This window comes from Mytilus galloprovincialis, chromosome 8 (assembly GCF_965363235.1).
Source record: "Mytilus galloprovincialis chromosome 8, xbMytGall1.hap1.1, whole genome shotgun sequence".
Taxonomy (NCBI): Eukaryota; Metazoa; Mollusca; class Bivalvia; order Mytilida; family Mytilidae; genus Mytilus; species Mytilus galloprovincialis.
In genome coordinates this window covers 30,096,871-30,123,968 of record NC_134845.1, presented here as the reverse complement: position 1 = coordinate 30,123,968, position 27,098 = coordinate 30,096,871, and the positions used below count along the sequence as shown (strand labels likewise).

General features: G+C 31.6%; 2 protein-coding genes across 2 annotated transcripts in view; one reads left to right on the top strand and one right to left on the bottom strand.

The window, feature by feature from the left end:
* LOC143085522 (uncharacterized) overlaps positions 1 to 27,098 on the top strand; it is a 169,973-nt gene that overhangs the window by 101,473 nt on the left and 41,402 nt on the right. The gene's annotated exons all lie outside the window — the stretch shown is intronic.
* Positions 133 to 27,098, bottom strand: part of LOC143085520 (sentrin-specific protease 1-like) — a 32,285-nt gene continuing 5,319 nt past the window's right edge. The window contains exons 3-14 of the mRNA XM_076261905.1: positions 24,429 to 24,559; positions 22,697 to 22,834; positions 21,416 to 21,461; positions 19,617 to 19,650; positions 15,105 to 15,202; positions 13,497 to 13,535; positions 11,983 to 12,093; positions 9,747 to 9,917; positions 7,997 to 8,076; positions 6,404 to 6,461; positions 4,349 to 4,444; positions 133 to 3,530 (exon numbers count right to left, since the gene is read on the bottom strand). Of these exons, the coding sequence (XP_076118020.1) occupies positions 3,468 to 3,530; positions 4,349 to 4,444; positions 6,404 to 6,461; positions 7,997 to 8,076; positions 9,747 to 9,917; positions 11,983 to 12,093; positions 13,497 to 13,535; positions 15,105 to 15,202; positions 19,617 to 19,650; positions 21,416 to 21,461; positions 22,697 to 22,834; positions 24,429 to 24,478 (984 nt within the window). The 5' untranslated portion in view covers positions 24,479 to 24,559 and the 3' untranslated portion in view covers positions 133 to 3,467. The remainder of the gene's footprint in view (positions 3,531 to 4,348; positions 4,445 to 6,403; positions 6,462 to 7,996; positions 8,077 to 9,746; positions 9,918 to 11,982; positions 12,094 to 13,496; positions 13,536 to 15,104; positions 15,203 to 19,616; positions 19,651 to 21,415; positions 21,462 to 22,696; positions 22,835 to 24,428; positions 24,560 to 27,098) is intronic.

Here is a 27,098-nt window from a genome sequence, read left to right as displayed (position 1 = left end):
GCATCCAGGTCTTCCACCTTCTAAAATATAAAGCTTTTAAAAAGTTAGCTAACACCGCCGCCGCCGCCGCCGCCGGATCACTATCCCTATGTCGAGCTTTCTGCAACAAAAGTTGCAGGCTCGACAAAAACTGTGCAGTGCTTGTCCATGCATTATTTCAAAACTAGTATTTTGGAAAATACATATTTCACTTTATGGGAAAATACACTTGTTGTTTATTAGAAAGTCAAGTAAAAACAAGAGTTAAAAAATGATAAAACATAACTTCAGTACCATATACATGGAAAAATACAGAATCTATGTTGCATTGTTTATGAATAAAGCATATTTCCCTTTTTATTAGTTTCAAAGAAAGTTTAAAAATATCATGCACCTTTACGTCAGACAAAAAACCCAGAAATACAGATATGTAGAACCTATTTATTTATTATGTGATATAAAATACATACTAGTACGTTATTCTTATATGCCATTTGCATTTGGTAATGAAATTGAAAATTAACACTCCGCCTTCAAAAATATAACAAATTGCGTTAATTGTTAAAATCAAAGTTTTATTTTGGATTATCCCGGATACAGTAAAATCAAGAGTATTCATTAAACCATTGCTAAATAATTATAAAACTATGCTTGTTAACCCTTTTTATTTACACTCATGGTGTAACACCACTAATTCGGGCCAGGCCAGAAAGAACATACCAGAAAGTAGTACATATTTAACACAAAATTGTTCCTACGCATGGACACAACTTTCAAAATGTTTAAAATATTTTATTAATTTTGGAATCAAATGAAAGCTGCATGACTGGTGATCATTGTAGAACAATTTTGGACTGATAAATTTGAATAATAAAAAAATGGCATGAAATTTAAAAAGGAGGGTACATTTTGCCTTTTTGTCAGATCGGAAGTACCTGTTTTGGTACATCCGAAGTTCCAGGAACCAGTTCTTTCTTATATGCCATGTAAGGTATGTTGATTTTTTCAGTACATGACACCAGAAGGTGTTGCTTTGACATGCAATGATTGTCACTTTATTTGAACTTAAGATAAAAGAGCTTTAACCACTCGAAATTGAGGAATTTAACATAGAAAGCAATGGGGCCATTAATTAGTGGTGTACTTCCTTATATACAAAATGTACAAACAAATCTATAATAAAGCTGTTTATTCCATTTTGACAAAACTTTAGTAGTTTTTCTATATGAATTGGATTGTGAATAAAAATGCATATTTGCTTGCCAAAAAAAGTATATTCACCGCGCTAAACGTCACATGCTTTTACATGTATAATTTTGGTTAATAGGTTTGATGTACAATTGATTTGGGTAAATAATTTTTATAATAAAGATTTCTCTCGGAAATTGAAATAAAACCATCAATTTTGTTTCGGTAAATATGTGGATTAATTGACTGTTGAAAAACTGATAATCAGATATGTACCTCACCAAGAGACGGTTATTGTATAATACAAAATGTACAAAAAATTTAAAATCTAATATACACTTGCATAAAATAAATATCTATTCAATTCTATAATAAAGTTGAAATGATACTTGCATATATATACAAAATCACATCAAGTAGACACTGATTATAATACATAACATATATAAAGGTTGAGGATGAACATGGAGGCGGCCACTTTCAATTTAGACAAAAACCATCTGAAAAGTGACATTTTTCAGCATATTTGTTCGATTTTTCATATTTGAGCTTGAATTGGATCATTTTTAATGACTAAATTAGTTAAAATCTTTCACATAATTTAATTGAATCAAATGAAATAGACACTTTAAGTGTTTAAAAAGTGGTCAAAATCTTTCGTCAGATGAACCTGAAATTTGAGGCCAAAATCTGTCCTTACAGGAGTACTCCTTTATCAAAAATATAATAAATAAGAGAAATGAAATAAGATATGCTCATGTTTTCCATTTTGAGTTTACATAATTATTGTTTCTAATTTTTGGTTAAAAAAGCCGTTTTTAAATTCTCAAAAATTGCAAAAAAACTTTTGTTTATTTAAACTAAAATCAATGCTTTTGATTAGAAAAGAGCACCCTACATTCGAAAATGCATCACATTGTGTTGTTTCTTTTGTAAACTACTATATAAAAGTACACATATGCAGTGTACATTTACTATAAAAATGTACAAACAATTGAAAATCAAAATAAAAGTAAGCTTTCAATAACACACTTATCATAACATACATGTGTACGCAAATTTCAAATAATTGGCATCATATATAAATCTAGTATAATACAAACCATTCAATACCAAAGGCACAAATAATTAGAGTAAGGCTAGCAAACGCCTATCCTTGCACTTTTGCTTATACAATTTCCCCCAAAATAAAGAATCAACAAGTGAAACTGCGAGGTACTGCTCACTGATGATACCCCCGCCGCAAGTGGATAATATAAATAGTGTAAAAATATGCAAGTGTTCGGTAAACAGGAAGTTGTTGAGTGATGAATCTGAAAACGCATCACACAGTATAGCTGACTTATATAAATCCTGAAACCAAATCTCAGAAATCCTTGTATTGTAGTTCCTGAGAAAAATGTGACAAAAATTTTCAACTTGGCTATCATGTGTAAAATCATACAAGTGTTCGGTAAACAGGAAGTTGTCGAGTGATCAATCTGAAAACGCATCACACGGTATAGCTGACTTAGATAAACCCTGAAACCAAATTTCAGAAATCCTTGTATTGTAGTTCCTGAGAAAAATGCGACGAAAAAATAAATAGTGTAAAAATATGCAAGTGTTCGGTAAACAGGAAGTTGTCAAGTGATGAATCTGAAAACGCATCACAGGGTATAGCTGACTTAAATAAACCCTGAAACCAAATTTCAGAAATCCTTGTATTGCAGTTCCTGAGAAAAGTGTGACGAAAATTTTCAACTTGGCTATCATGTGTAAAATCATACAAGTGTTCGGTAAACAGGAAGTTGTCAAGTGATCAATCTGAAAACGCATCACACGGTATAGCTGACTTAGATAAACCCTGAAACCAAATATCAGAAATCCTTGTATTGTAGTTCCTGAGAAAAATGCGACGAAAATATTCATGGGACAGACTGACTGACGGACGGACAGACAGAGGTAAAACAGTATACCCCCCCTTTTTTAAAGCAGGGGTATAAATATATAGATATGCTACCGTGTATGGATACCAAACACACCAACTATAAGCATTGATAATATGTACAGACTGGCTAGCATACACCTAGTATCACTACTTGCATACATCTAGTATCACTACTTGCATACACCTAGTATCACTACTTGCATGTACAAAAAAACTAAAATAGTGGTCTTAATTTACAAAATTTGACACCACCTTAGAGTAAATGGTAAATTCATGCAAGCAAATTCAAAGATAAGAACAACATGTTAAAAACAACTGTTTAAGTCACTTTCAATGTAAATCTGGAGGACACTTTACTGGCATAGAATATTTATTTGATGACTGCTTTCATTATTCTTTGTCTTATTCTTTGTCTTGCAGTAGCTATTTCATTCTGAAAAAAAGGTACCAACAGTTTGCATTACATTCATCCCTATTGGTTAGTTACCTTTCATTACATATTAATATAGCTTATAATACCTCATGGCATAAATATTTTTAAAGGGGTAATATATACTAATGGAAAATGAAATTTGCATAGTTGGTAATGAGATATTAATGAGAATTTTCATTCATTTACTCCAATGTCATTTACATCAAAATACTGAATTATGAATTAACAAGAAAAAAAGCTATTAGTGTTTTCTCAGGAAAATTGCTGCATTTTGTCCCATTGTTCTCAAATTGGGTTATGCTTTCTTCTACCAAAAAAGTGTCCTGGATTATTTTCCAAAATGCAAATCAATACTATATAGAGCTCATGTTGTTATGTTATATGCATTAAATTTATTATCATTTGAACAAAATTAATGTCAAAATAAGGTCAAATGACTGTAAAGAGAAGTACATATAAAATGGAATCATATTTACAATTTCAATAAATATGTAATTACATTGCATAATTAACTTTTATATTTTCATTTTTGGTGTTTTAACACCATTTGAAGTACCACGTCTGGCCATTTTTGTGATTCTCAAGTTTTTAATTGGCAGGGGAAGTCTGAGTACTTGGAGAAAACCACCTAACTTGAATAAAAAAAAACCAACAATACTAGTAAATTAGAATAAGGATGATCCGATCAAGTGCACCAGCACCCGGTTTAATCTCACAATCTCAGTGTTGACTTGCTAGAAAAACAGTAAAGATAATTTAGACTACTCGTCCACTGAGACCCCCCTAATAAGATGATGATTTATTATATTGGTTCTTACCTTCGTGAAACACAAAGTCTGTCCACCTGCTAAAGCTTCAGAATATAGGAGGACAAATACACCACAGTCATATCCGTTTTCTTGGAGACTTATTTTCTAGAGATACAAAAAAAAGATTTACAAATTACCTCTGATTTCAGAACATTGATTATTTTTTAAAACTTGTGAAAAGATATATCATATTAAAAAAGTTATTTGTGAAAAAAAATGTGAATAGATAGGACAATGGAATATCATAGTGAATACAGTGTTTTCGCAAACAACGTCCCTGGTCATGTATACTATGTTTCAAGCTGATGGGAATATTAGCCTGGTGATCTGGAAGAACTAAAATGGATGCACTGGTCGAAAACAGTATGCTAGTCTTCTATTATATGTGGGACAGGGCAGAAAACAAAATATAAAATACTGCAATATACAACATACACTGAATTACAGGCCAATTAGATGGGATTTGCACATGTAAATAATGGTGGGGTTAAATGTTATTGGTGACATGACAAGATCTTCCCTTAATCTTGGATAATGCTTTAGCAAATCTTTATAATATAAATAAGAAGATGAGGTATGAGTTCCAAACAGACAACTGTCCATCTAACTCACAATGTATTTAAAGTTAACAATTACAGTTCAAAGTAGGGCTTCGCCACAGATGAGCCTAGGCTCACACAGTTATAAAAGGCCACGAAATTACCAGTGTTTACAATTTAAAACAGGAAAACCAAAGATCTAATCTGTATACAAATTGAGAAACCAAAAATTGTAAATTAATCACAACAAAGGACAACCACTGAACAACAAATGCATATATATGCAGCGAGTTAAATGCTTAAGCAGGTGTGTCAACCTTCATTTTTACCTCATACATTAGAACAACATTAAAACATGAAAAGACACCATCAAATATTCATTGAAAACTAGTTATAACAAAAACAACACTAATCAAATAGGTATGATCCCCAATACAATCTAAACTACCATTTGACTTAAATGGGTGGGGGCTATATTTTGTCTAAAAGAATATTTATTCCCAATTTGATGAAAAAAAATATTTTGTTCAAACAGTTGACAAAAAAAAATATTGAGTCCAGATTTTCCCCACACCTTTTAGTATTTAAGGAGTAAGTTTGGTAAGGGCCATATTTGGCCTCAATTATAAAGTTCATAGTTACAAGACAATAAATGTTTTAAGTTGCCTTAAAGACAAGTGAGAAAGTGAAACAGAACTGTTTTTGACAAAGATTAATTCTAACACGTTGGTTTTTACATCCCAAAAAGGTCAAGATAAGGGATTTTGTTGAAATTTGACAAAATCAGCTGGATTTCCACCAAATTAACATGATTAAGGACCAGGAAACATAGAGGGCAGGCGTCGACGAACTAAATATTCAAATAAGACATGTGAAATGTCTTCAAAAACATTATTTCAAAAGATCTACGTTGTCAACGTATGCGTTCTATGTTTTCTGTCCAATAATCTATGGAAATTTTACCCTTTTTCATTGATTTTTTCGTGAAAGATCAATATGAGTACAACTTGTGACGTCATAATGAACTGCAGAAACGTAAGTTTTTCAACAAAATGGCTTATTTCCTATCTAGTCACTGTACTAGCTATAAAATATTGGGATATTGGTCAATAAATCTGAATCTGAAATTTACGCTAAAAAAGGGTGCCATTTTAGGACCTTACCGAACATACTCCTTTTGGAAAAATATTATCTGATTGATAGTGTTGAAAAAAATTAATATCAAAAGTGGTATCCCTTAAATAAACTATTCAAAGGTTACTACATATTATTAACACGGTAAAATTAACTTTTAATATAATAATTGAGTTGTTAGCAGTGTTCCAATACAATTAACGCCATAAAACAGGCAAAAAAAAATTATGGGAGGAAGAAACAGACAGACACACACACAATCAGAAGTAAAACTTGAAGCTTTTTTTTGTTGAGTAACTTAAAACCTAATATTAACAAAATAATAAAATCTCCCTGGCACAATTAAGTAATACCAAAAAAAATTTATACTTAATTATTGTTGATTACATACATGTTTTAGTTTCTTTGTGTAGCTAAGATCTATGCTGAATTCTTTTTTATACAGGGATCTGAAACAAATATAAATTAAATAATTATTATATAAACATGAAGATTAAAAGATCCTGAATCAATCACCCATTTTTTTTCTTCTTATGAAACAAGAGTGCACACGCTGAAATGTCTCGCCTTCTTTACTAATCATTGATATTATGTTGATAGACCTAAATATAAAGCTTTACTACAACTGTCACATAAACATGATAAACTCAACATTAAACAAGAAAACGAAACATTGATCAATGAACCATTAAAATGAGGTCAAGGTCAGATGAACCATGCCAGGCAGACAGGTACAGCTAACAATTTTTCAATACAACAAATGAAATTGACTTATTGCTTATAAATTAAGAAAAAACAGACCAAAACACAAACACTTCACACTCAGCAATGAACCGTAAAAATGAGGTCAAGGTCAATTAAAACATGCGTAACAGACAATTAGATCATAAATATTTTCATACACCAAATATAGTTTACCTAATGCATAAAGTATTGGAAAAATAGACCAAAACTCAAAAACTTAACTTTGACTACTAAACCATGAAAATGAGGTCAAGGATTTGTTCAACTATTAATTTGATTTTAAAATGGGCGTCAAAAATAACGCTCTTGAAAAATGGAAAAAGAAAATTATCTAGATGAAAATTCAGATCATGAGAACTATATAGTCCAAAAACACATTTCAAGGGGACATTGAAACTCATACAGAAAACAGTTTGTTAGTATGGAATGTAAGAAAGCGGTTTAACTTGGTTATTTTGCCAAATAACTTTCCCTGTGTTCCAACAGTCCCTGAAATTCATTGGTCTCTACAGAGTAAACTCGATAAAGTCTCGGAACCATTTTAAAAATAAAGTGCTAGCATTGTAATCGTATAAACCAGGTATCTACAGGACAAAAATTTACTTATAGGAATGAAGCCTAATAAAAATATCGAAGGCTGAGATATCACTAGTACTTTTGGGGGCTTGCTGTTCAGTGTGAGCTAAAGCTCTGTTTTGAAGGCCGTACTTAGACCTATAATTGTTACCTTTTTATATTCATTTGTGACGTGGATGTCGAGTTGTCTCATTGGCACTCATACCACATTTGTTTTCTTATATTGAGTGTGTAAGTTCAAACACAATCTTTAATAATTAGCTTCCTTGCTAGCTTAATCGTAAAGTCATTCCCAGGTATGGTAAACTATAGCATCCTCCTTACAGAGTAGTTTTAAAGTTCACTGGGCTAATAGATTGGGTAGCTGTCGCACTAGTGTATTCTCAAAGGAAAGTAGTTTATCTAACATTCTTTTTTTATATAATGATGACTTCATACTTCAGCTGACAATGAAGCTAACCAAAGTTTTGTTTAACCTTCACACTCAAGTCTGATGGCTGTGTTCTTATTTTGAATAACTTACTGATAGTTTTTGATTAAACAAATAGAATGAATCTGGTTCTAGACCTTAACTGTAGCAGTTATAATCTATAATTTTACTATGTTGATGAATGTATTCTACATATACATGATATATACAATTATTACAGACAATATATATTACCGTATGAATTCCACTGCCTTCATGTTTATTACCCCAGATGAATCCAAGACAAATACTGTTTGATTTTTGGACTGAACAACCTAAAGTAATATAATTGTAATTCATAAAAAAAATGACAATAAACTACAGAAGCATATATAGCGCCACACAGGTTTTCTACATAGAAAATGTCTGTACATGTACCTGGTCAAGAACATGACTGTTATTTTTCAGTCATTTTGTCATTTGACATGTTTGATGATTTCGAGCCTTTGTATAACCTTTCCCATTTTTAATTCCCCTTGTTTTTTTTTTTATTTACTTTTTAGAATATACAGCTTTGGTTAAACTGAAGTTGTTGCACTATAAATCTAAAAATGCACCACTAGTATAACTTGTTATGAACTTGTTGTTGATGTTATGAACTTGTTGTTGAATCCAGATTTCAAACAGTTATAATATGTAGATCCGGAAGAAAAAAACAAGACAGAATAAAAAAACGGACTGACTGATAGACAGATCAAGAGGTTAAAAATCAGGGGTATAAATATAACAGTTTGTGTGGTGATGATATATATAATGTTTGTGATGTTCATAATTCCCCTGAATCACATACATGTACGTCCATAATGATTTGAATTTCAATGGTTTCTGCTTTACAATTTAAGTTTTATGTTCAAATTTTGATATCCACATTATCGCTACTTTTACAAAAATTATGTAACAGAAAACTTCCATTTTTATTAGTTATTAGCCATTATAAACTGAGCCAAAAAAATTTGGCAACAAATGGTCCAAGTACAGTTATTTCGTAGTGCATTTCTTTTAGACAATAAATGAAAATTAAAAAAATCCCACCTGCGCTTTCTCAATAATATTTTTACAGTGTGTTGTACTACTTTTGGGACAAATTATATCAAAATTATAGAAAACTTCATCAGCTCTAACTCAAAATATGGACAATTGTATGTTGAGGGGGTCATGAAATCTTTTGACAGCTTCTGAAGTGCTAATTTTTGACCTTTTTCAGCTGGACCTAATCACTACTTTACATTAATATTTATGACCCAAATTTTTTTAAAGTGTCATTTTACCCCCCAACTTGCAATATGAGGCATAAAACATGGAGAAATAAATTTGGAAGGGGTATAACAGACATTGGCAAGTAACACACTGTCCACACTAAGGACTATATTCGTGGACAACGAAAATCAAAGGACGATAACTGTGTACTCGGACCAAATATGTAAAATTTTTATCTTATTACAAAATGATAACAACATATAATTCTAATAATTACAAAATGGAAATATGACATATCAGAAGCAACATGAATGATTATCACTCACATTCACTAAAAATTTCGCTGTATGGAGGGCAATAGGATCAGCATGCAGAAATGAGTATATAGTGTTATTCAAAATCAATTTTCCATCCATGCTCCACATGCATAAATGAAGAAGTGGCAAGCACCCAAGAAGCTGCCCCAAGTCTATGCACTACTCTTGTGGCCAGCATATCTGTTTATGTCTTTTTCTGACCAATGAAGTATGACTGTTAAAACTACAGGTAGATCTCAGTATTATGTCAATGATATTAACAAAAAGAAATGGCAGAGACAACAAAATAAAAAATTGAAAAAAATGTTGCTAAACTTTTTTGGCTCAGTATATGTTGTAATTTTGATTGGACATTTTAAACAAAAACTTAGGAGTAATGCAACATTGACATCATGAAAACAAAATCTGACCCTACCATAAACAAAACTTACCAATAATGACCAATGGTTATTGGATGGTACAGGTATAAGCACCATATCCACAGTATTGATAGACTTAATACTTTTTAAATCATGCTTTTTTTCTATCAGAAAGAAAGTGTCCAGACAGAGCACCAAATCTCTGTGGTCTCTTTGAATAATAGCCAGATAGGCATTAATAACCTGAAAATAAAATTTCAATTATGAACATGTTTAAAATCAAAAAAATCATTTCTAAAAGGTACATGTATATCAAAAGTGTATTAACAAACTAGAACAGTTATAATAAAACATTGGAAAAAGGTCCTTTGAAGTTCTACTTGAATAAGATAACATTGTACATGTTAATTGTAAATAATCTAACAATTGCATAAGAATGATTGAGCCCAAAAATTTTAAGAGGTATCATTTGGATAAGGAATAGCAGATTCTTACAATATTTTTTTTCCTAGATGGACTTTATACTTTATAAAATGGTGCCACTATATCAATTAAAATTCCTGTGTATAAATTCCTGAATGTACTGCATTAATTAGTATATCAACCGGGAGTCCTGATAAATGGACCTTGTTTCACTGAAAGTATCTTATATATATATATATATATATACTTTTTCACTCTTTTGGTCTTTTGGAAAATGTTGTTTGTGCTGTTTTTAGACCCTTCTACAACGAAATTTGTTTGACATGCATACGTATAAAAATTGCGGTTTTTATCCAACGCCGTCATAGGTTTGAACGTAGTTTTCAATTTAGGCTCGTTTATATATATATATATATATATATATAGCAAAAGTAAATAAACACGGTGTACAGAATGTGTATAATAAAAATTTTAAATTTGCAAAAAGTAAAAACACAATAATATCGAACTCCGAGGAAAATTCAAAAAGGAAAATCCAAAATCAAAAGTCCAAACACATCAAAGTATGGATAACAACTGTCATATTCCTGACTTGGTGCAGGCATTTTCTAATGTAGAAAATGGTGGATTGAACCTGGTTTTATAGCTAGCTAAACCTCTCACTTGTATGACAGTCGCATGAAATTCAATTACAATGTACATTGTCAACGATGTATGAACAAAACAAACATACTCAAAGAGTAAAAATGTCAAAAATAGGGGTACAGCAGTCAATATTGTGTTATCATCTTAATATCACAATAAAAACAACAAATGTAACGAAGAATCACAAAAAGGCATACATCAAATTTAACATACTCATTTTGCTTTTCTTGTACCAATTAATTTATGTATATAAAAAGTCTACCCGTAAAGGAAAGAAGGTTTTCATTGCTGGTGTAAAAATGCTTGGTATATGCGCATATTCAACAAAAGACACAGATGGATTAATGACAAAATTGTGTTTTGGTGATGGTGATGTGCTTGTAGATCTTACTTTACTGAACATTCTTGCTACTTACAATTATCTTCATCTTAAATGAACTTGGTCCATTAATTACAGAGGAAAATATTTTGTTAAAAAACAAAAATTTACATAATTTATGAAAATTGTTAAAAATTTACTGTAAAGGTCTGTAACTCCTTAAGGGGTCAACTGACCATTTTTGTCATGTTGACTTATTTGTAGATCTTACTTTGCTGAACATTATTGCTGTTTACAGTTTATCTCTTTCTACAATAATATCCAAGATAATAACCAAAAACTGCAAAATTTCCTTAAAATTGCCAATTCAGGGACAGCAACCCAACAACCTATTGTTCAATTTATCTAAAAATTTCAGGGTAGCTAGATCTTTACTTGATAAACAATTTAACTTTGTCAGATTTGCTCTAAATGCTTCGGTTTTAGAGTTATAAGCCAACATCTACATTTTACCCCTATGTTCTTTTTTAGGCAAGGTGAGCTAAAAACAAGAAACGAGTATTTAAATAACATAAACAAACGACAACTACTGTACATCAGATTCCTGACTTAGTGTTTGATTTATAATGCTATTTTCTTTATTTTTTTAAAACTATATTTTCAGTACTAAGGACTTTTAATTTATCAAAATATAATTTGTCCTTGGTCAATATAATCTGAACAGAACCATATATAACTTATTGACCTCGTCAAATGTTCATGATTGATACATATTTGTATCTTCTATGTTGCTTTGTTGGTAGGGTTTGAATTTCAGTATTGGAAGTTTCAAGTGGCATGTTCTTGTTCTTGTGAGCACCAGGTTTTGTTGTTGGGTGTTGTTTGTATTTACAAGTACTTAGGTAATCAGGTACGACTTACTTGATCATTCAGCCATCGTCCATCGTCCAGACATTCAAGATTGCTTTCATAAAGGAGAAGAGAGCCTATTTTGCCAATAACTGGATCTGTCTCCAAATTTTCCACGCAATGCTATGAATAAAAAAAAAAAAACTTAATAATTATGTAATATGGATAAAAAGAATTCTAATCAAAGGATATTTCTTGCTGATTGTATTTACTTCACATAGGCTCTTATGTTAAAGTTAAAGCCCCCCGCTGGCATCCGTCTTGAATGAGGGATTGGCTACAAAGAAACAACACTTGGTCAGCACCTCATACTGAACATTTCAATGTGCGCTGTTTTAGTTCCTTCAATTCTGTGGTTCTCTAAATTAGAGACATTATAGTATTTCCCATCGGGTCCTAAATGAAACTAGATCCCTGTCTAGCGACCATCTCAGATTATGGATCGGCTACAAGGTACCAACACTCGGTCGGCACCACATTATAAACATTCATACCATGCTTAGTTACATTCTATAGAGAAGTTCTCTAAAGAAAGATAATTGTATGTATTTCCCACAGGGTCCCATGTTAAACTAAGCCCTTTATGGCTGCCATCTTGGATGAATCAGCTACAAAGTAACAACACTTGGTCATCATCTTATGAGCCATATGCAATCCATATTCGGTTTCATGCCATTAAGTGGTTCTCTAGAGGAAGTTCAAAATGTAAAAAGTTAATGGATGGCGGAAGCCATGTTATGAGAAAAGATCACTTGACTTTTATGGAGTGAACTTATATTATAGGACAATGGGGTTAATAAAAAATGTCATCATTCCGGGCATTTTTGTTTTCCACATTATTAATAATAAAAAAAATGAACACATTTATGGTAGAATCCTACACCGATGCCAATGTTATATGTCACATAAAAGTAAGTTCCAGAATATCATCATCAGTTAAATTGTGTTCATCTGCCTATGGCATGTAAGAGATACATTTGGAAGATATAATTGTACAGCTCAAGAAGTCACATTGTGTTTTTTTTTACTTATCTATTTATATAAATATATATGTGTGAACAACGGAACAATGGATCATAATAAGGTTATCAGGTTATAGAAACTATGTTCCGTAATTAGTAATTCGTAATTGTCCCCATTTTCAGTTATTCCACTGTTCCTTTTTCAAACGTTTCACATTTTAGTAATTACCGATATGGGTCATGTACTTTTAGATTGCATAAATTGGTGCTTATCAAAGGTTGCGTACATTGGTGCATATATAGACTATATACACAATTATCTCAAAAGCAAGAACGTGGCTCAAAAGATTTTTCCACATCAGTTCACATCAGAACTTCATAAGGCTTCATCAAATCTACATTTGGTTTGGTTTTTTAACTGGTACCTATCTTAAGCAGTGTCCCCTGACATCTCCTCCAGCTAAGTAATCAATAAATCAAACGAAAAATTATAACATTTTAGACCAACAGTATTATATTAAAATTTCAAAGTTTACCACTTCATCTTACTCTAATTTTACTTACCGAATCTGTCTGTTCGTAATACAGGATATAGGCGTTATTCTTAAAAAAAAATAATATTTTGTTCATTACATTTTAACATTAAAGTTGAGATGTCATTTTCCCATACCATGTAAGGTTTCAAACAGTGGTAATTTGATTTCTCTTTTAAAACTTAGGTACACGTTTTTTTACTTGTAGGCTATTTCCTGCTTTTTTCACTTCACTCCTTTAATTAAAACTCTCAACTTCACCTTTTTTATTTTTCATTGAACCTTCAACAAGCCCTATTAAAATTTCGCAGTTGTGGATATAACTTAATTCCAATTTGAAAATTGATATAAAGATCGAGTTGTAAAACATTGATATCAAAACATCACGCATGATTCAAAAGTTCAAAAGCTATTTACACCTAAAAGACCAACTGATAAATATCCAGTGGAAATACCAATCCATCTTTTAGCCTGAAAAATGAAGGCAATATCCAGGCGACAAGCATAACTTGTTGAATTTTTACTAAGTCCACATCCTGAAAAAGTTACCCACTCTCTATTGGACATCTTTGAAATTGATCTCGTTCAAGCTTTTATTTTTGTTTTCAAGGCCATGAAAGTTTATTGGAAATCTTAGAATAACAGAAGGTGGTATTCAGGCGACAAGCATACACGTATGATTTTTTACCAAGTTCTCTTCCTGAAAAAGTGGCCCCCTATACAGATTTTTGCAGAAATCTATTCAATCTAACCATTTATATTACAAAAACTTCAAATAAGTTTGAAGGAAATCCCACATAAATTGAAGGCACTATCCAGGCAACAAACATAAATGTGTGATTTTTTTGAACATTCAGGTCACTCTCTTGAAAAAGTGGCTCCTTCATGGATATCTGTGCAAGTCATTCAGGTTTATCAGGGTATTACAAGCTGTGCAGATTAAATCATATATACAGACTTGCTTGTTCAATAACTATAACATAAAATTCACTTGATGTCACATTGCAATTTCTATATACTTTCATTTTCATGTTACAATCATAAACCATGATCATGATGTAACCCAATATTGCACAGATATTTTACAGATACATCAAATATAAAAAAGCTGTTTTAGTGATACTAATATAAACATCATTATCACTGAACTAGTATATATTTGTTTAGGGGCCAGCTGAAGGACGCCTCCAGGTGCGGGACTTTCTCGCTACATTGAAGACCTGTTAGTGACCTTGTGCTGTTGTTTTTTCTATGGTCGGGTTGTTGTCTTTTGACACATTCCCCATTTCCAATCTCAATTTTATATCTGTTTTAAAATACCTATCAACTGTCAAACTTATTGGATTGTTTTCTCGCCTCTTGATTGATTTAGTGGTAACGAAACTCATCATAGATACCAGGACTAAATTTAGTATATATGCCAGAGGCGCATTTCGTCTACAAAAGACTTATCAGTGACACTCAAATCCCAAAAATTTAAAAAGGCCAAATAAAGTACGAAGTTGAAGAGCATTGAGGACCAAAATTCCTTAACGTTTTGCCAAATACAGCTATGGTAATTTATGTCTGAGGTAGAAAAGCCTTAGTATTATACACCTTAATGTTATTGTTGTATACAAAAGTTTATGAATGTTATTACCTGAATAGATGTATTAGTCATGATTCCTTTGTCTTCAATATTCACCAGCTCATCATTATAACACACAATTTTCTCTTCCTCCAGTGTCAATGTATAGTCTGTTAAAAAAGGGGATTAATAAACAAATAATCGAAATAAATGATGTTACACACACAATGGGTCTGTAAGTTACCTAATATAATTAATTTAGTTTTTATATATAAGTCTATATTCGATTCTAATATTACGTGCTTCTTTCGCTTTATGAATAAACCCATGCTCTAAATCATATAAAATTTGTTTGCACATGCATATATTGACTACTGCAGAATAATTAATTTATCAAATTGGCATGCATTTAATATATTTCACTTCCAAACTCTTAAATGATGCACATTTTTGTTAATTTTTGTTAATAATTCATTTATTATGATTGTAATGTGTTGCAATTGGAAATTGACATATTTGACCTAATAATGTCATGCTGGCTTGTTGAAAACTCCTCCCTCTGAAAAATCACATTGCCAGTCGTTAGCTTGTTTACAAACAAACAAGAGGCTCTCAAGAGCCTGAATCGCTCACCTTAATTCTTTTGGTTAAATCTCTCATCAATGATTATTTTGGCTTTTCAATTTATTTAAATGTTTTTTGGATCGTCCTATTTTCCTCAAAAGCCAAAAAAAATAATCATTTTCTCCTATGTTCTATTTTAGCCATAGTAGCTATGTTTCTCGACATACAAGGAAATAAAATATAAAATTTATACTAAATACTCTGAAACTCATTTAGCCTAAGTTTGGCTGAAATTGATACAGCAGTTTCAAAGGAGAAGATTTTTTAAAGTAAGTCAACATGATGAACAAATTGCGAAAAAAGTCCTTAAAGGGCAATAACTCCTTAAGGGGTCAATTGACAATTTTGGTCAAATTGACTTAATTGAAGATCTTACTTTGCTGAACATCATTGCTGTTTACAGTTTATTTCTATCTATAATTATATTCAAGTTAATAAACAAAAACAGCAAAATTTCCTTAAAATTATCAATTCAGGGGCAGCAACCCAACAACAGGTTGTCCGATTCATCTGAAAATTTCAGGGCAGATACATTGGAGATCTTGACCTGATAAACAATAACCCCAGGTCAGATTTGCTCTGAATGCTTTGGTTTTTGAGTTATAAGCCAAAAACTGCATTTGACCCCTATGTTCTATTTTTAGCAATGGCGACCATGTTTGTTGATAGATCATAACTTCGGATACAATTTACAAACCAAATACCCTAAGGAACATTCAGTTAAAGTTTGGAATTATTTGGCCCAGTAGTTTCAGAGGAGAAGAATTTTGTAAAAGATTTTTAAGATTTACGAAAAATGGTGAAAAATTGACTATAAAGGGCAATAACTCCTAAAGGGGTCAACTGACCATTTCCGTCATTTGACTTATTTGTAAATCTTACTTTGCTGAACATTATGGCTGTTTACAGTTTATCTCTATCTATAATAATATTCAAGATAATAACAAAAAACAGCAAAATTTCCTTAAAATTATCAATTCAGGGGCAGCAACCCAACAACAGGTTGTCTGATTCATCTGAAAATTTCAGGGCAGATAGATCTTGACCTGATAAACAAAATAGCCCCGGTCAGATTTGCTCTAAATGCTTTGGTTTTTGAGTTATAAGCCAAAAACTGCATTTGACCCCTATGTTCTATTTTTAGCAATGGCGACCATGTTTGTTGATAGATCATAACTTCGGATACAATTTACAAACTAGATACCCTAAGGAACATTCAGTTAAAGTTTGGAAGTATTTTGCCCAGTAGTTTCAGGAGAAGATTTTTGTAAAATATTACTAAGATTTACGAAAAATGGTTAAAAATTGACTATAAAGGGCAATAACTCCTAAAGGGGTCAACTGACCATTTCCGTCATTTGACTTATTTGTAAATCTTACTTTGCTGAACATTATTCCTGTTTGCAGTTTATCTCTATCTATAATAATATTCAACATTATAACAAAAAACAGCAAAATTTCCTTAAAATTACCAATTCAGGGGCAGCAACCCAACAACGGGTTGTCTGATTCATCTGAAAATTTCAGGGCAGATAGATCTTGACCTGGTAAACAATATTACCCCTTGTCAGATTTGCTCTAAATGCTTTGGTTTTTGAGTTATAAGCCAAAAACTGCATTTGACCCCTATGTTCTATTTTTAGCAATGGCGACCATGTTTGTTGATAGATCAAAACTTCGGATACAATTTATAAATTAGATACCATAAGGAACATTCAGTTAAAGTTTGAAAGTATTTGGCCTAGTAGTTTCAGAGGAGAAGATTCTTGAAATAGTTTACGACGACAGACGACGGACGACAGACGCCAAGTGATGGCATAAGCTCACTTGTGAGCTAAAAAGGGGGGTTCATTGAAGACCCTACACAATCCAACACTTATTCACATCCGACAATAAAATTTCATTCACTATTGCTCAGGCAAAAATAATCATGAATATAATGCCTACCCATGTTAAAACTTCAATAAAGTATAGCTTGCATCAATTATTTCTTAATTTGTGACACAGATCTGGTAAAAAGTCTCAATAACTAATTTATCCAACTGGAATGTATAATGATTAAATTCAAATATATGTTTAAAATATAAATGTTCAATAACAAATTGAATATTCTTTTAGATAATAAATCAAAATTGTCCAAATACAAAATATTTGACAGCATTTCTTTATGGTGCCCACTAGATATTTACCAATTTTTCTAGGAAAATTGACTAACACATGAAAAAGTTTTTGTCATTGCTCATTTGCTGGAAGTCTGCATCTGATAGTTTATCTTTGAAATGTTAACTTCTAAGTAAGTAAAAAAACAAACACTCAAGAACAAAGTGATATTCGTCTTTAATTTTGTTTTCGCTTCAGAATCTACAGATGTGTTCCCAATGTATACTCATGGAAAAAAGAAACAGAGCATCGAAAAAATTCTTATAAAAACATAAATGGTGATACATGTGAAGTTTTTTGTAAAGAACTAATCCAATTTTCACCTTCAGCTCCCCCATTTTTGATCAATTCTACATTATTGTTTCAAAGTCATGAAAAACAAATTTTTTTTAACGAATCTTAAAATTCAAATTTAAAAGGGAGAGATGAAAATCTTGATACTGACTATCCATGCTTGAATTTGTAATCTCATGTTAAAATTTGGGTACTGTGCTCATTTTGTTATTAATACCTAAACAAACAAGATTCTGAAGCAAAAGATAAGCAATGCAGAACAGTCAGTTATTCATGCTCAATCATGAATTAAGTCACTAAAGCTAGGCAGACAAAAATTGCTTCTGAATGACAAAGAGACGTAATCCAACATTTTTTAAAGTGCCTAGGAGCTTCTGGTGGCGTTCACCATTATTACAACATCTTAATTAATTGATCAAAGAGCCTGAATTTTTCAAACTTAATTTAAATAAAATGACAAGGTATGTCTCTGGAAGCACTTCAATATCTTTCATGACCTAAAAGATAAAACCATCTCACAAAATGTAGAGTTATCACATAATCTCATAATTGCACTGGTTTTATTTGTCATCAAGGTCGTTAAAAGTAAATTCAAGTGGTCCCAATGACATGATATTTTTTTATGCAGTTCTTTTTTCCATTAGTATATTTTTTTTTTTTTACATAAACAGATTTTTTTTAATTCTTAAATATTTCTGTGATGTTCAGTGAAAAAAAACATCTATAAAAATCATGTACAATACTCATTAGCAACAACTGAAATAATTATTAGTATGAATAAAACTGAACAAAATAATGTTGAAGAAACTAAAATAACAAACAAAGAGAGATTTTGCAAGTAAGGTTGTTTTTTTACAAATACAGTTGTTTCAATTAACCCTTTTATTTCAAAGAACTGTTCATACCTTTATACATAGGCATGTATACAAATGTACCTTTTTGTATCAATTTTTTATACTTGTGCATTTTTATAACATGATCTATACTATCAAAATAATGTTATCCTTTCAAAATGAATGCTGGTCTTTAACTCCTTTAATCATGCATCATTTTGTATCTGAGAGTATCATGAGTATAAAAGACAAATTTATTCAGAACTCGAAATTTAACTTCAAGATGAGGGGTTTCTTGTAATAACTATCATCATAAAAATAAAGTCTGTTCAAGTATCTTTGCACTGCAAATCAGCTTCAACTATTTTATCAATGTTTGCCTCATCACCATAATCGGTTTTTAAAAGTCAGGCTATGGTAAATTGTTATGACTGCCTGTGACAGTTGTTTTCACTTCAACTTAAAACTTTCGATTTTGAAAAAAAACATCAAGTTTAGATAGGTTTCCTTTTTTCGGTGGTTTAAGGAGAAAACATATTGTATTAAAGGGTACAATAAAAGAAGACGGATGCAAGTGAAGACAAAAAATCAACTTGAGTTTGGTTTTCGTTAGAAAATATAAGATAATTACAACCAAACAAAAACATAACGCTTCACAAACTGAATTACGTACAATGTCCATGCATGAGAAAATTTCCACTATGTATCTATAAAAAGATTGTTAATATTGTAAAACCATTTCAATATATATAGTTAAAAAAATATGCATCTACCTGTAATGAATCAAATTCCATAAAAAATGTTCAATTTATAATAACACCTTATACAAGAAAGCAAGATTTTGATTGGTTGATAGCCAGTGTATTTTTCGCATATTCTAAAATGTTTTCCTCATTTAAAACGAATTTGCCTGTTTTTGGATATTCCTTTTTTACCCTGCGGGCATCTTCCCGCCAAAAGATTATAGATAAGACGTTTCATAATGAAAGCTAGCTAACGCGTATTAGTACATAAAATTGAGAATGGAAATGGGGAATGTGTCAAAGAGACAACAACCCGACCAAATAAAAAACAACAGCAGAAGGTCACCAACAGGTCTTCAATGTAGCGAGAAATTCCCGCACCTGGAGGTGTCCTTCAGCTGGCCCCTAAACAAATATACTGTAAACCAACTTTGCGAGCGATTTATTTTCGCGAGTAGAAAATTAACGCGAATATAAATCGTCGCAAATATGTAAAACTTAGATCTTTCCTTATTAATCTATATCCAGAAATTAGAATATCGCGAAATTAAATAGCCGCGAAATAGTTTACAAAGGGTAAAACGCGAAATAAAGTATCCGCAAAAATAAGTTGGTTTACAGTATACTAGTCCAGTGATAATGAACGCCATACTAATTTCCAAATTGTACACAAGAAACTAAAATTAAAATAAAACACGACTAACAAAGGCCAGAGGCTCCTGACTTGGGACAGGCGCAAAAATACGGCAGGGTTAAACATGTTTGTGAGATCTCAACCCTCCCCCTATACCATCATATGAACATCAGGCACAATTCTTCCCGTTAGGGGTTTAGTATCATACCATCATAACATATATGAGAAGAACATAACCCGTGTTATGCCAACAACTGTTTTTAGAATAAATGGGTTTAGTAATGATGCAAAGACCTTATCAGTGACTCAATATTAACGCAAAAATATGCAATCTTTAATGATCTGACAACAGTATCGTAATGATATCCCTTCTTAATAAGTCTATTCAAAGGTTTTGAGGTGAATACTGACACCTTTGTGCTTTATAAAGAATATTTCCATAAAAAATTGGATGTGAAATACCTGAACGTATTAGAAGTCTGCATGTTGAGCTATATTTACGAATGATGTCTTTATGCCGATGATAAAATTTAGTAAATGTTTTGACTAGTTTGTGATATCGAAAATCCTGGTGTAATAATTTTTCAGTAATACATAAATTTCTCTCGTTAAAATCTAAAACATTGTTACATACACATACATGTTATGTAGGGGTATTTGAGAAAAATACCAGTCTTGGGACAGAATTTCCCTCGCCTAGCGGCTCGGGAAATTTCACAGTCCCTTGACTGGTATTTTATGCAAATACCCCTCCATAACATGATATATCTGTTCAATATTCAATATCAATGCTTACGATACACCTCTATTCAAAGAGAAATTTCTAGGGATAAATCCCAGAATTCTAAAAAGGAGGGAAGTGCTTAGGGTAAAGTATTCTTGCCTAGGGAGTGAAGTAAACATTTTTTCAACTTTTTTGCTATAAAACCTAAAATAATAATAAAAAGGATGCAGGGTAAGGGAGTTTACGCCATCACAGCCCCTGGATCCACTACAGATGTCTGCATAAAATAGTTCAGAACCAACTTTTATTCTTTGATATAGTATGTAATTAAGATGGCATTTTCTTTAATTCTTATTTTTAGGATAACCTACCTGTACAGACCGAAGAGTATACTGTGCCTCATCAATAGAAATTATCCTAGAAAAGTATATAAAAAAAAAGAAGTTATTTTAGTAATTTAATCCTAGCATTGACCATGTGCATTTTTAGAATGAACGCTTCCAGGCTTCAGACAAAATGTACTTCGGTCAATGTTTTTACACATTTTGGTTGGGTTGTTGTCTCTTGGCGCATTCACTGTTTCCATTCTTATTCAATAATATAATCATGATCAATGATTGTAGTACCGAAATATTATAGATATATATATGCATTTTTAAATTATTTTTTTTAAAGTACAGTTATTGAGCAATTTTCATTTTTTTTATCAGATTTATGTAAAAACATGTTGTGAATGTCGTAGGTCGAAAGGTTAACCAGTCAATATGTCTGCAGATAGACTTGTTTACAAATCCACAAGTTGAACATGCAACTTTTGCTTCTCTAAAATTGATCGATATCTTTTACTAATAGAGTAATCATACTTCGATTCCTGACAGCAAAAATTTATATCAACATAGAGGTGGTATGATTGCGAGAACACACATATTGATCTAAGACCAAATGTAGTTGTAGTTGATGTAAGCAATTATACCAATCAGACTTTGGTAAATTGTCCTCCTTTCTGAGCTTTCTATTCTTATTGGTTATCTTTCAGACTAGGTGTCTCTAATAATGGTAACTGTATCTGAACTTTTAAAAAAAGACATAGTTCCAATGAACATATTTTGCCTACCAAGGAGCATCCCACTCTTTTAAAAATCTATCATCACCCACATTTTCATACTAGTCCAAAACAATGCTGATTTAAACCAAGTATGCAATAAGTTTCATAAAATAATTTCAAGAATTCTTCCTTTGAGAGTGCTAACAAGGTCATTTTTCATTATTTTTAAAGTGGCATAACTCATTATTTAAAAAGTCGATCGACACCAATTAAAAAATTTGTCCATATATTGCTGATATTGAACTCTAACATACATTTCAGAAAATCTGACAAAAATAGGTCCTGTGAAACGCAAACAGGTCTATTTTCCAAAAAAAAAAATGATTTCCAAGGGACATAACCCTTTTTTTTGTTGAGTTTATTGGAGAATTTGTCAGAGATATTTTAACCTATAGATGGTATAAATTTTCTATGCCCCCCACCCCCCCCCCCTCCCCTGGTTCAGGGAACAGTAATCATTTTATAATGCTGTCAGCAAGCAAGGTTACCAGTTATTTTGGTTTTATCTACAAACCCAAGTTTATTGCTGTAAAAAGGTCTTTCTTACCTGTCTACTTTGATTGTATCTGTTACTTTTTCCAAGTCATTTGTAAATCTCTTTAACTGGATGATTAATGTTGACGGTGTCTGGATGACTCTAGTGATACGCTCGAATGGTGTTTTTATTTTGCAATGCCTGCAAATTCTAATAATCAAACAATAAAAAAATGAACAAACAGCACAAAAGCATGCAATGTCAGTACATAAATTAAAAAGTAATAAAATTAAGATGTAATAAGTTTACCTTATTTGATTTTTTATAAACTATGTAACAGAGCCGTAATAAAACATATTAGCGAAAACTTACACCACTAGAACCAAATTTGGATCATTAATTAATATAAAGGAAACTATTTGTCTTCATGAAAATTAAAAGCAAAATCATATCAAAATTAGATCAAACTATGTGATATAACTATAATGTTAAGAGATTCCGCTTTGATCATTTGTTCATTTAAAAAAAAAGGGAAAAAAAACCTAAGAATAAGAGTAAATGCGTAACTAAGGCATAATGTTTATAATTTATTCTCCGCCAGATGGAAGTTTTCTTTAAAAACAAGAATCGTAATTGACGCTCGAATCAAACTATTTACTAAGCCAAATAAAATACAAAATTGCAGCAATGTCTACTTTGAAAAACCACATAATTTTATTACTGCATTAAAAGAATATGAGGTGGACAACATAATTGTATAGTGAAGAATCTGAGAAAATTTCATTAAAAAATACAATAGGTGGTTTATGGAGGAGTTGTGGTTACAAAACTGGTACTTCAAAGAAGGCAATGGAAAAGCCTGTGTTTTTCTTACGGGGGAGGGGGGGGGGCAAAAATATTTAAAACCCCTGCTAATCTTAAAAAATAGTCCAGCAAATATGATAAAGTTTAATATATGTATTGAAAAATTGAGTTCAGATGTACATATTTCATCTGTCAAAGCATTTGAAGTCCAAAGACTTTACTCTTTTAGAAAAGTCAATCAGCACCAATTTTTGAAGTTTGAAGTCTGATATATTACTGAATTTGAGCAATAGTATAAGTTTTTATAAAATTCTGGCAAGACTTGTTTCTGCAAGAGCAGTAACAAGGCCATTTTCAGTAAAATTAATAAGGGGTATAGCTGGGTACATGTGTCACTATCTGGAGAGGCTAGCAAAGAACATAACAAGGTGGAGAAATATCATTAGTCGTCACCAAGGGGCAACAGGACTAAGCAAGTCAACTTCGACAAAATATTATGAGCCTTGTGTACATTGACATGTCACTCTGTGTGTATGTAAATGACCCCTTCTGCAGATATAGTTTAGAGAAGGGGATATTAAATGACAAGTAGAAACATTAAGTATTAATTTGTCCAAACAGTACACTTATCAAATGTTACATAGTGATTTATTTTCTGCATTGTATCCCTACCCATAGAAGACCAGGATTAAGGCCATGTTTTGTAAGAATAATATGATTAATAATTTGATAAAGTTCATAACATTATTATAATTAGTAGTTTAAGAGGAGTTGCAGATATAAAAGTACTTATTGTAGTGGATGGACCAACAAAGCGATTCCGCCTACACTATATTCCTCTGCTATAAAACAGACATGGGGTATGAAAATGATATATATGTTAAAACCTCAAGGAGTCCTGAACCAAAAACGGTTTAACCATGTTAACCAATATGTCAAAATCACATAATCCTATTTGCACTAACTTAGCTTAACTGAATAAAAATAATCACAAACTTACAGCATATTTTCATCTGTCAATGTTTCAGTTTTAAGATATTCATTTACCATTTTCTGAACAGAAGGTTTCAATTCTTGATGAACTAGTTCAACTGACAAGATCAAAGTTTTTTCCTCTCTTCCAACAAATTCCTGCAAAAATAATTCTGTATAAATGGGGAGGCGTTTTGTTAACAAATTAAAATACATGTTTGTTCCTTCAAGTTACTAATTATAACGTACATCAAGACTACTCAGTGGTTCAGGAGAATAATTGGAGGTGGGAGTGGTATACGTTTAATAGGATGAATTTGTTTTTTACTTTTTGGTACAATTTAAAATAAAGATGTAAACATCTTTTCTTAAAAAAATGCAATATAGGATTAAACACATTTTTTCTAGAGGTTATTGATGTGTAAACCGGGGCGATTAACTCACAAACTGAATAAAAGTCCGAAGAAAAATTCTAATTGACCAATCCAATTCAAGTATTTATAGATATGCAAATCATATAAGAATTATTACAATATAAACATAAGTTGAATTGGTGTGATTTCCAATGACAAAAAATGAATGAGACATCTTTTCACCCAAGACCTACATGACCTGCATGTAAAGGTAGTAAATGTATATAATTATCATAGGTCACAGTAAGGCCTTCACGATAAAGCCTTCGCCCTGACATCATAAAGAAACTATATGTATAAAAGGCCTTACAATTATCATTGTAAAATGAGTTAGTCAGGACAAACAAACAGCAAAAATAATATGACAAGAGTGCACACCCTGAAATGTTTCACCTTCTTTACTAATCATTGATTTTATGTTGATAGTCCTAAATATAAAGCTGTATTACAACTGTCACATAAACTTAACATTAACCAAGAAAACTAAACATTGATCAATGAACAATGAAAATGAGGTCATAGTCAGATGAACCATGCCAGGCAGACATATACAGCTAACAATTCTTCCATACAACAAATATAGTTGACCTATTGCTGATTAATTAAGAAAAATTTGTAAGGGTTCCGCGGAACCCAGTGTCTCGCCTATTTTTGCTGTAACTCGCAGGCTCAACAACAATGAGGAAAAAAATCAAAATATTCCTCTTGTTACTATTTTATGATTGTAAGAAAATCTAAGTCCATTTAAAAGTAAATTACAGAAAAAACGGAGTAATCTTTTTACAAAATTTACTTCTGAATACAATCTTATGATCATAAATAAGCTTCTGTCCAAGTTTGGTACAAACCCAGGATAGTTTAAGAAAGTTATTAAAAATTTAAAAACTTCAACCACAGAGTGAATGTAATGGTTCTCGGCAGAAAAACTAAGTCCATTTAAAAGTAAAATATGGAAAAAATGGATTTAATTATTTACAAAATTTACTTCTGGATACTATCTTATGACCATAAACAAGCTTCTGTCCAAGTTTGGTACAAACCCAGGATAGTTTAAGAAAGTTTTTAAAATTCTAAAAACATTAACCACAGAGTGAATGTTTTGTTTCCCCGCAGAAAAAACTAAGTCCATTTATAGTAAAATACGGAAAAAATGGAATTTTATTTTTACAAAATTTACTTCTGGATACTATCTTATGATCATAAACAAGCTTCTGTCAAAGTTTGGTAGAAATACAGTATAGTTTAAGAAAGTTATTAAAATTTCAAAAACTTTAACCACAGAGTGAATATTTGTTGACGCCGCCGACGATGCCGACGGAATGTAGGATCGCTTAGTCTCGCTTTTTCGACTAAAGTCGAAGGCTCGACAAAAACAGACCAAAATACAAATATGTAACACTTAGCAATGAACCATGAAAATGAGGTCAAGGTCAAATAAAACCTGCACTAGTTGACCTATTGCATATAGTATTAGAAACTAGAGGCTCTAAAGAGCCTGTGTTGCTCACCTTGGTCTATGTAATTGTAAATATTAAACAAAGGAAGCAGATGGATTCATGACAAAATTATATTTTTGTGATGGTGATGTGTTTGTACATCTTACTTAATTAACTTAACATTCTTGCTGCTTACAATTATCTCTACCTATAATGAACTTGGCCCAGTAGTTACAGTGGAAAATGTTAATAAAAATTTACAAATTTTAGGAAATTTTAAAAAAAAATTGACAATAAAGGGCAATAACTCCTAAAGGGGTCAACTGACCATTTTGGTTACTTGACTTATTTGTAAATCTTACTTTGCTGAACATTATTGCTGTTTACAGTTTATCTCTATCTATAATAATATTCAAGATAATAACCAAAAACAGCAAAATTTCCTTAAAATTACAGATTCAGGGGCAGCAACCTAACAATGGTTATCTGATTCATCTGAAAATTTCAGGGCAGATAGACCTTGACCTGATAAACAATGTTATCCCATGTCAGATTTCCTCAATGCTTTGGTTTGAGATACATGTTTCAGCCAAAACCTACATTTTACCCCTATGTTCTATTTTAAGCAATGGTGGCCATCTTGGTTGGTTGGCCAGGTCATCAGGCACATTTTTTTATACTAAATACCCTAATGATTGTGGCCAAATTTGGCCCAGTAGTCTAAGGAAAAGATTTTTGTAAAAGTTAACACCTGATGATAGATGACAGAAGATGAAAGACGAGGGACACCAAGTGATGATAAAAGCTCACTCAGCCCTTTTGCCCCAGGTGAGCTAAAAACAGGATCCT